Source organism: Antedon bifida, chromosome 8 (genome assembly GCF_963402885.1).
Source record: "Antedon bifida chromosome 8, ecAntBifi1.1, whole genome shotgun sequence".
Lineage (NCBI taxonomy): Eukaryota > Metazoa > Echinodermata > Crinoidea > Comatulida > Antedonidae > Antedon > Antedon bifida.
Genome location: NC_136233.1, coordinates 7342052 through 7353125, shown reverse-complemented (window position 1 = coordinate 7353125; position 11074 = coordinate 7342052). Strand labels below are relative to the sequence as shown.

The 11074-nt window shown below is 35.3% G+C and overlaps 1 protein-coding gene across 1 annotated transcript in view; it reads left to right on the top strand.

Moving 5' to 3' along the window:
* The first annotated feature begins 5151 nt into the window (after positions 1–5151).
* LOC144849536 (cytoplasmic dynein 1 light intermediate chain 2-like) overlaps positions 5152–11074 on the top strand; it is a 28561-nt gene continuing 22638 nt past the window's right edge. The window contains exons 1-2 of the mRNA XM_078706476.1: positions 5152–5274; positions 9317–9390. Coding sequence (XP_078562602.1) covers positions 5213–5274; positions 9317–9390 — 136 coding nt within the window. The 5' untranslated portion in view covers positions 5152–5212. The remainder of the gene's footprint in view (positions 5275–9316; positions 9391–11074) is intronic.

Below are 11074 nucleotides of genomic sequence, written 5' to 3'. Positions count from 1 at the left end.
GAGCGTCATTTTGACGATGGAGCATTCTCTACTTCTCTACGGAGCGCCATTTATGCCTTTATTTACATCCGAATTAGAAATAGTACTACGGTAACTGGTCCAGTGGATCAAATTTTGCACCGGTGGAGCACAGTGATATAGAATAGAAATAAGTCACTGCATTTTAATATCTTTTCGTATGTTAATAAACTGTGCTCAAAAGTGGACCCAATTTGATGCTAGTGGAGCACAGTGGTATAAAATAAAAATAATATTTAAATATTTTTTCGTATGTTAATACACTGTACTCAAGTGGACCCAATTTGGCGCCAGTGGAGCACAGTGATATAAAATACAAATTAATAAAAAGTCACAGCATTTTAATAAACTTAAGAAACAATATCCTTTGTGTTCCCTTTAGCAGAGTAAATCTTTAAAAAAAACAATTTTCATTATTTTCCATTAAAAAACAATATTCGTAGAGGTTCGAAGCCAAGCTGACAACACAAACCTGAGCATTACCCGTTACGCCACAAAGTAGTACATGACTGAACAGCTGATAATAGTCTATTTATACGTGTATTAGGCTACGTAATTCATCATTAAGTCATATTAACCTTGTTAAAACCAAAATGACCTTAGCTCAGTCGCCTGAGCGTCGTGTTGACAACACGTCGTGCGTTTGATTCCCATGCTGGTCGGTAGAATAGAGTTAAAGGTATGCGGCCAACTTTATTTGAGGTTCACAGAATTATACGTCCTCCTTTCCACCACACATCATGAGGCGACATCAATCCATCTGGTGATGTGCTGTAAACGACGCCAAAAGGCTGTGGCAGGGCCTTAGTGCTGAGGCAGGGAGAGCACATTTAACATATTTTTTTTTATTTAATTGTTTTTTCAACCTGTATTCGATCTCGTAAATTTTATGTTTGCCGTTCTCAATTTTAAAAGAAATTGAATTTATTATTTTCATCGCAGGTGTACGAAACGGTTTGGTATGCCGTGCGTTGTTATGCAATGGTTGTACAGGTGTAGTGGGAAAGACGCCACGTTGCTACATTGGTAGCGAAATGTCCGATGCATGCAAGATATTGTATTGTAATATGTTATGAAACACGTTTATGGTAGTTGGTGTGTATGGCCGCACCGTCCCAGAATAAACATGTTTTAAACAGATAGTTTGTCTCCGATGGTTTTTGTATGGGGTTAATGGAGAGTGAAATAAGATAAAATATAGAACATTTGCAAAGATGCCGATTTCTAGACCAATTTCGAAGCTTAGACTAATTCCGCCGCCGGGCTAGGCCTTAAGCATATACGAAGTCGAGTTTTAAAGTAGAAACCCCCACCTAAAATGTTGAAGTCGTATCTGGATAGTTGACATTTTTAACATTATCATAATTATCATAGGTGATTATGTATAGTAATAAGTATAAGTGCAATTCTGGGCTCTATTTTCATTATTAGCTCTGCCCCAACGGTGGGCTAGTACTGGAGACTTAATATTTAATTTCATATTACAATGAATAGGTGCACTTTCTGGGGACAAGCTCTATTGTCCTGGTGTGAGTCTTACATAGTTTGTTTCATATAATTTTAAATCATGTAAAGTGCCATTTTTTCGGCCGGGAACCTATGCAGCTATATTTTTCAAAATTGTCTTTGCTCAGCCCTAAGCATGGTGGGGTACTGTTGTTTGAAAAATAATAGATGTCCAGGGACCTTGTAGCTCTATTTTAAACAGTTTGGTATGCCGTGCGTTGTTATGCAAATGAGTTTGTGCAGGTGTATTATGTGGAAGATGGTATTGCTAGTCATTCGCGGTCAACACGCCACACTGTTAAATGTTGATGCTGTTAATCTTTACATTAGAAGATTGTTCAAATCATGTAAATAAAACATTTTCCGGGCGGGAACCCAGCAGCTCTCGAAAAGAACTCCAGGTGGAAAAGAAGCCCACCCATGAGTACTAAAAATGAAAGAGCACATGGGCTTCTTTTCGAGGCTTTATGGCAGTCTATTTAATGAAAAATAATGCCATGCAACTTGTTTCTGATTTTAAAAAAGGTCTACTTGTTTAGGCCTGACATTTACAACCCTCAAAATATCTCACTTTCAAAAACAATATTTATTTTCAATTAAAAAAAAAATAAATAAAAAAATAAAAATATCCGTACAGATCCGAACCCAATGCTGAGAGCACGCAAACCTGAGCATTACCCGTTACGCCACAAATCAGTACATGACTGAAGAGCTGATAATAGTGTATATATGAAATTAATGATCAATCAATGAAAAATAATGCCATGCAACTTTGTTTCTGATTTTAAAAAAGGTCCACTTGTTTAGGCCTGACATTTACAACCCTCAAAATAATCTCACTTTCAAAAACAATATTTATTTTCAATAAAAAAAAAAAATATCCGTAGAGGTTCGAACCCAATACTGAGAGCACTCAAGCCTGAGCATTGTCTGTTACGCCATAAAGTCGTACACGACTGAACAGTTGATAATAGTCTATTTATACGTGTATTACGTAATTCATCATTACGTCATAAATATCATATTAACCTTGTTAGAACCAAAATGAGCAGTTAGCTTAGGCGACTGAGCGTCGTGTTGACAACACGTATGTCGTGGGTTCGATTCCCACGCTGGTCGGTGGAATAGAGTTAAAGGTATGCGACCAACTGTGTTTGGGGTTCACAGAATTATACGTCCCCCTTTCCACCACACATCTTGAGAAGGCACTAGCAATGCATCTGGTGATGATGTGGTGGAAACGACCCCAAGGCTGTGGCAGGGCCTTAGTGCTGAGGCAGGGAGAGCACATTTTTTACTTTTTTTTCCATGTATTTGATCTTGTAAATTTTATGTTTAGCGCCCTCAATTTTAATGCAAAAAAAGAAATTAATTATCTTCGTTACGTGTTTAGAAGAGAATGTATGTCTCACCGTAGTTTGGTATGCCGTTCGTTGTTATGCAAATGAGTTTGTGCAGGTGTAGTCATGGGAAAGATGGTATTGTTAGTAATTCGCGGTCAACACGCCACACTGTTAAATGTTGATTTTGTTAATCAATGTTGCTACATTGGTAGCGAAATGTCCGATGCATGCAAGATATTGTATTGTAATATGTTATGAAACACGTTTATGGTAGTTGGTGTGTATCCCGCACCGTCCCAGAATAAACATGTTTTAAACAGATAGTTTGTCTCCGATGGTTTTTGTATGGGGTTAATGGAGAGTGAAATAAGATAAAATATAGAACATTTGCAAAGATGCCGATTTCTAGACCAATTTCGAAGCTTAGACTAATTCCGCCGCCGGGCTAGGCCTTAAGCATATACGAAGTCGAGTTTTAAAGTAGAAACCCCCACCTAAAATGTTGAAGTCGTATCTGGATAGTTGACATTTTAACATTATCATAATTATCCTAGGTGATTATGTATAGTAATAAGTATAAGTGCAATTCTGGGCTCTATTTTCATTATTAGCTCTGCCCCAACGGTGGGCTAGTACTGGAGACTTAATATTTAACTTCATATTACAATGAATAGGTGCACTTTCCGGGGACAAGCTATATTGTCCTGGTGTGAGTCTTACATAGTTTGTTTCGTATAATTTCAAATCAAGTAAAGTACCATTTTTTCGGCCGGGAACCTATGCAGCTATATTTTTCAAAATTGTCTTTGATCAGCCCTAAGCGTGGTGGGGTACTGTTGTTTGAAAAAAATAATAGATGTCCAGGGACCTTGTAGCTCTATTTTAAACAGTTTGGTATGCCGTGCGTTGTTATGCAAATGAGTTTGTGCAGGTGTATTATGTGGAAGATGGTATTGCTAGTCATTCGCGGTCAACACGCCACACTGTTAAATGTTGATGCTGTTAATCTTTACATTAGAAGATTGTTCAAATCATGTAAATAAAACATTTTCCGGGCGGGAACCCAGCAGCTCTCGAAAAGAACTCCAGGTGGAAAAGAAGCCCACCCATGAGTACTAGAAATGAAGGAGCACATGGGCTTCTTTTCGAGGCTTTATGGCAGTCTATTTAATGAAAAATAATGCCATGCAACTTTGTTTCTGATTTTAAAAAAGGTCCACTTGTTTAGGCCTGACATTTACAACCCTCAAAATATCTCACTTTCAAAAATAATATTTATTTTCAATTAAAAAAAAAAAGAATAAAAAAATAAAAATATCCGTACAGGTCCGAACCTAAGGCTGAGAGCACGCAAGCCTGAGCATTACCCGTTACGCCACAAATCAGTACATGACTGAAGAGCTGATAATAGTGTATATATATGAAATTAATGATCAATCAATGAAAAATAAAGCCATGCAACTTTGTTTCTGATTTTAAAAAAAGGTCCACTTGTTTAGGCCTAAACTATTTTTTCTTTTGCATTACGGATGGAGTAACTGATATTTAACATATAATAACATATAACGTTGATATCCGACGTCGACATAACGTCATAAAGATGACGTCGATTCACCTTTCAAATCCAACTAAAATCCAACGTATCACCGACGTCGTGGATGGACGTCGATGCAACGTTGATTTCCGACGTTGACATAACGTCACGAAGAAGACGTCGATTCACCTTTCAAATCCAACTACAATCCAACGTATCGTCGACGTCGTGGCTGGACGTCGATGCAACGTTGATTTCCGACGTTGACACAACGTCAAAAAGATGACGTCGATTCACCTTTCAAATCCAACTACAATTCAACGTTGTGTATTGACTTTGTAATTGGACGTCATGTAACGTTGATATCCGACGTTGATACAACATTGGCATAATGACGTCGATCCACCTTTCATATCCAGCGTCTTTTCAACGGTGTGTCGACGTCAGGGTTTAACGTTGATCCAACGTCAATCCAACGTATTTTGCCCGCTATTTTTGCAAAATATATTAATTATCATAATTCTATGTAATGTGACATGTATAATATCTATTAAATCGATAAATCCAGAGAGTTGTAATGGTGTGGCCTATTGTTAAATAATTTTTTTTCTCTAACTTTTATTTTACTTACTCTGGACGCACCTTCATTCAAGAAGTGTGCCACTGTTTCAAAAGTGTAGCTTCCAAATAAATTATTATATTATTATTATATAGGGGGCGCCATATCGGCGTAAATATAGAATCTGGATTGGATTTACGACTGACTAGGCGTGAGAGAGGCTAGGCAGCCAGTTCGTATTATAATATCAATATGGCACCCATTAGTGAGAAGATGGGAAGTGAAAATGGAGAAAAAGAAGAACAAAACCTGTGGTATGAAAAACTGTTTTATTAGTATTTGTAAAAAAAGCAAGCAGCCTTTTAAACAGATAGGGGAATCCCAGATAGGATCTATCCAAAGATGCTTGCTACCTAGACCTATGCTATGGCCTAACTAAGTATTAATAGTACTAGCCTAGCCTAGGCCTATAGGCCTAGCCTACTAACTTGTACTTGTAGGCCTAGCCTAGGCCTAGTACTGTAGGCCTAGACTAGAGGCCAAGAGTATAGGCCTACTAGGCCTTGGCTAGAGGGCCCTAGTAGGCATAGGCTAGGCCTAGCTAGAGAGGGGTGTGTCGAAAGCGAAGACCTTACGACCAAAATCAAACAAAATCGTGATAACACCTTGAATTTACAGATTCTAAAAAAAGATTTTGATTTTAATTGTTATGTTTAGGTACGTGTGATAAAACTTCAAACTTGTCAAAACGGAATAAATTATACATTTAATAATTCCGGAAAAATTTGGCAATTTAAAAAAAAAAATCATAAACATTGGTCAATGCGTTGAATTTATATCATTTTTTACGTTAATTTTTTTTACAAGATTTTAAGAATAGGCATTTCAGTGGTGTTAAAGCCCCCTTCCCTACGTTTTTTAGATCTAATTTAAGATCACAAACTATATTTAATGTAAAAATAATACTATATGGTCCTATTGCGATAACTTTTTTCGTCTTTAAATGGTTAAAAATGTGAAAAATAAGTCGATTCTAATAATTATAGCGGCCCGCTATAAATCCCAAAATGCATTGCGCGCGGATTGATATTTCTGTTTTTCACCTGTAATTCGCCCACTTTTCGATCGATCGTGAGGCCAAAACAAATGGAAGACTCCTAACTTTTCAGCGAAAATACCGGGTTTTCCCCAATTTGTATCAACGGAGTCTGGCAAAAATAGAAAGACAATTAATGCAGCAACTATACAACGTCAGGCTAGGTATATAGCTAGCGTACGATGTTCGTACGTTACCGATGTTTACCAGCTAGGCCTACAAAACTAAGCCTAGCTAGGCTAGGCCTAAGACCGTCCACGAGAGGTCGATCGCCGCGAGCTACTTAGGTAGTGCATTGTTTCTCACTTTTTATCATAATTTACCATAAAACGTACATTTAAGACAAGGAATGACATGGTTTAATGTTTTTAAAGTGATATATATGTATTATTTTCCCAAAAACGTCCAAAATTGCAGGGAAGGGGTCTTTAAGTGAAAATTGTGCTTTTAACTTTAGAAGTTTTTTGTTTCTTTAACAAGGTAAATCTCCGAAAAAATATTCAGGACCAACACTTCCACAGTCTCCATCACTAAATATTCAACATGCCCGAGCCACTCCCACCCTCCCCACCCCCGGGGGAATAATGTCCTTTATCTGCACCCATTGTCCAGCATGTCATTTTAAAACTTTTTAAGTAAAAAATACATTTCTTCTCTTTATTTTGCAGAAATCAGCAAGATTTATTATACAATCTGAATAGAAACCAAGACAATACTATACTACTACAGTATTATATTACTTGATACTTATACCATTACCAATACAGTAATTTTATTTGTACATGAATCGTTTATAAAAAAAATAAAATCAAAAATGTTATACAGTACTCCTAAATTGTTCATCTTCCTATTGCGTTACATTTTTGGGTTGCATTACTTTTTTTATATTTTAATTGATCTAGATCCTCATTATTGTGTCTTTTAAATAATCAAATCCCCATAAATAAAATCTATATAATCAACAGCCAATTGATAAGGTGATATTTTGAAATCCTTGCCATCTTCTTCATTAGTCTGTCTATCCTGCCATTACAAAAGGCTTAAAAAAAAGAATAAAATTTACTTAAATCAACTGGAAAACAATGTGAAATATAAAACTGAAAACATTTGAACCCTTTCACTGCGTATACCCGGTACTACCGGGTATAAACAGACGTCGTTGAAATACGTATACACTGTAATACCGTGTATGGGCAAAACAATGATTTAATCGTATTTGCCTATAATATATAGCACCCTCTATATTTTTGCAAGTCATTAAACATTTTTTCCAGCAAAAAAAACGACCCTCTATAGTTGTATTATCGTCTTGAAAATAATGCGTCCTCTATAGTTAATTAATTAATTATATATAGTACTGTATAGTATATAATAGTATTTCTATCTTGGAAAGTTGTTTTGAGTAGCGTAATGGTGGCCATTTTGAAAGTAAGAAAAATTTACCAGCCCCAATAGGGCAACATCGTGTTTATCACAACACGCAAATGAAAAATGATGAAACAATAGTTAGTATTTGTACTATAGTGAATTTTTGGAAACTGTCATTATTTTCACGATTTTGCCCCAAAACTTTGATTTGTGCATAATTTTTATAAAACAATAAAAATAATTCAATTTTTTTTTATATTTTTATTTGTTATACGTATCTTCATCAATATCCAGTTGGAAAAACGTATTCCATAAGAATTTTTTATAGAAAATATATTTTTTATCGTTGATTCGATAAAAAACACGAAATCCAAAATACCTGTAATGACGTCACATGACGTCATCAATATGCAAATTACTTTTTTTTTTATACCTAACTGTAGACTAACCCTTTGCCCATCACACACCACAAAAATAATTACACAATTATCTCAATTAGTATCTTTTTGCAATTTATTAAAATATCATATGTTTTTCTTAAATTAAATATATATTACGCACAGAGGTGGGAACAATGCTCCGCAGTGAAAGGGTTAAGTACATTACAAAGATAAACACTATTTGTAGGAAATGGTTTAAAAAATACATGATTAAATTATCTACCAGCTAGGCTGAGAGGACAAGCGCGTTACCTGATTGGTCAAACTATAAAATGACTCCTCAGCTTACAAAATAATAATTGTTATTAATTAGGGATGATGACTTCACATACCTACACATGTCGTATTGAAACAATAGCTTACCGTGAACTAACAGAACTTTATTTTATATCTTTTTATTGTCAAAATCAATAATAATACTGTATTCAAATTATGATTTGACAAAAGGCTAATACTGTAGAACGAACGATAGGCATCACAATATTCTGAAAATTTTGCTCGGATCGTTAACCTGTTATAATAAGTATATAATTCTGTTAGATTTGTTTGTGTAGTGTCAATTCTATATTTAAATGGTCATTACACCACTGGTAACCAATTTTTTAAAATTTTTATTTTCTTTTGACAATCTTTTGAAAATCGGGAGACTGTTGAATAGTCGTCTCATCCACAAGCCTGTGAGATAGACGGTTGGGGGTTAGAGTGGTTAAGCCCGATAAAAATTCACCATCACTTAATAAAGATTTATCTCTTTTTGTATTCACCACGGGCAATGCTTGAAAAAAACAAAAGTCAGTTTTTTTTTTTACTTTGATGATGAGGACAATTGTGGTTGGCGGAACTGGAACTTCTTTTAACAGTGTCGTTAAATGTAATACCGATATGAATAAACAGGTTAAGACAAACATTCTGTGAAGTTTTCATCACATATTGCTTTTCAAAATACAGTTCACAAAAGTCTTCAAACGCTGGAATTGCCCATGTATTGATTTTCATATATTTTGGAATTTAAAAAGATTCAGATTTACCGATCATAGACATTTAGAAAAACCGTACATCAAAATTTTGTGAAAATTTACTAAAATGCCATTTTCCACTAAAAAAAACCCCAGTAATTTACCTAAAACTAGCATTTTAAAATGATCATGCAATTTTTTTGTAGTTAAAAGGTACTTCTGGTAATTATTTGATGAAACTTGTCATTAAGATTTAAATAACGTTTGCGGTACACCATGTATATTTATTTATTTAACATGTCAATCAATAAATTTTGATCATCCTCAGTGATCAAAGTATAGTGATCGATAACTTAAAGAAACTTAACAGTTCTTTTCAGAACTAAATATACGAGGTGTACTGCAAACTTTATATCAACATATTGATTTTGCCATGCAAACCTTCAAACAATATAAGATTTCTATAAGAAACATTCAAATACATTTTTCCCTACAGGTACTCTATTTTAGGAGAAGTTTCAAGTCATTCAAGCTCAAAGCTACCAACAAACAAATCCATAATTGTCTTGGGTAAGTTTTTTTTTATGATTGACAAGTCAAATTATATACAGCAAAAAGACAAGTTATAGTTCGTTGCAGTGGCAAATTGCAGTTAAATTTGGAAGCATTCAATTTTACAAGTTGAAAGTATGATTTTTGTCAAACCAATCTATGATATATCACAGAATTCACCTTCACCGTATATATTTGAATATCTTACAACTCTTCAGAATTCAAGTTGGCCTTGATGTTTTTAACTTATTATGAAAGCTAATGAAATGTAGATCATATGACCAGCTGAAGTTAAAAGTATTTTTTTCTGTTTTTATAAAAGTTATACAAATTTCAAAGATCTCGCATCGCGCTTCCACCCCGCCAAATGTTCTTCTATATATTCAGGGCTGCAAATTAACTTTTTCACTTGGTAGCACTATCAAATTTTTTGTAGCACCTGATCAACTTGGTTCATCGACAACTAACCCCCTTCCCCCAACCCCAACAGCGCAGATTCGTTTTTAGTAGTGGGGGTGTATAAAAATGAAATACTTCGCGAGCAAAGCGAGCAACCTTAGGCTGGAGGCCCGGGGGCCAGCAAGGCCCCCCCGATCGGAGAAGCCTGGCTCTTTGAGTAATTTATAGGTTGTTTCAATCGACTTCTGAGCACATAAAAATTCCGCCCAGAAGAATGCAATTATTTTGGGTTTACCCACTTTTTTTTAGGCACTGGTCCTGATGCGCCACTGGTTATGTTCACGAAAGGTCTATTCTTCTTACAGTACAGAAAGAAATTACTGTTTCGTATCTACGCGTAAACTTTCGTAGCCTACACGTAGGTAGATTGTAGGTCATTGTTCTTTGAATGTAGCCTACGTACGAAGTATTGTTTGTAGCAGCCTACGATGTATTATTTATGAAATGATAATTATCAACGCGTCGATCGTAGGGTGGTTCGTAAGGTTAGTAAACACCATTGTAAACACCATCCAACAACCGCCTTTAGAATAGAAGCATAGACAATGCAAACAAACAATGTATTGTTCGCTAATTAAAATCCGCCCCACGCATCGGTTATGCCTGTTTCTCTCTTTCGGCGGCCTACACTATAAATGATTTAATCCTACCTTGGGTTAGCGAATTATAAAACAAAACAAAATATATGTAAAATAAATATATATTCCATGTTAAGATTTAACAAGGACTTTTAAATTATTACGACATGTGTAAAGAAAAGGCCTGATCAGAATTTGGAGGGAGAAAACATGCGAGTCGTGGGAACAGTTTTCATGTCATGTGACACAAAATCCAAGCACACGATCTTAATTACTGTTTTGTGCCCACACCTCGTACCGAGTTAAAAAAAATCAAGTGAGAGGTTTGCGGTAAAACAGAGAGTATCGCGTTTCATGCCATGTGACCAAACAAACTAGTTCTCCTTGCGGCAGTCTTTTTGAGCGACCGACATTATTACCCAAGTCATTTTTTTTTTATCAAACATGTATGAAAACATACTCCTATAATGCAGCTAGTAATCAGTAATTTTTCCCTAAAGACTTTCTCTAAAATCAGACAGAAAATAGAGCGCCATTTTAGGAGCCACATTGTAATTATACAGTACATCTTACAAAGATGTAAATTATAATAATTATATATTTAAAAAAGAATGTAAGTCTAAAAACTCTGTCTGGCAGAAAAACTGCATATTAGGCCTATCTTC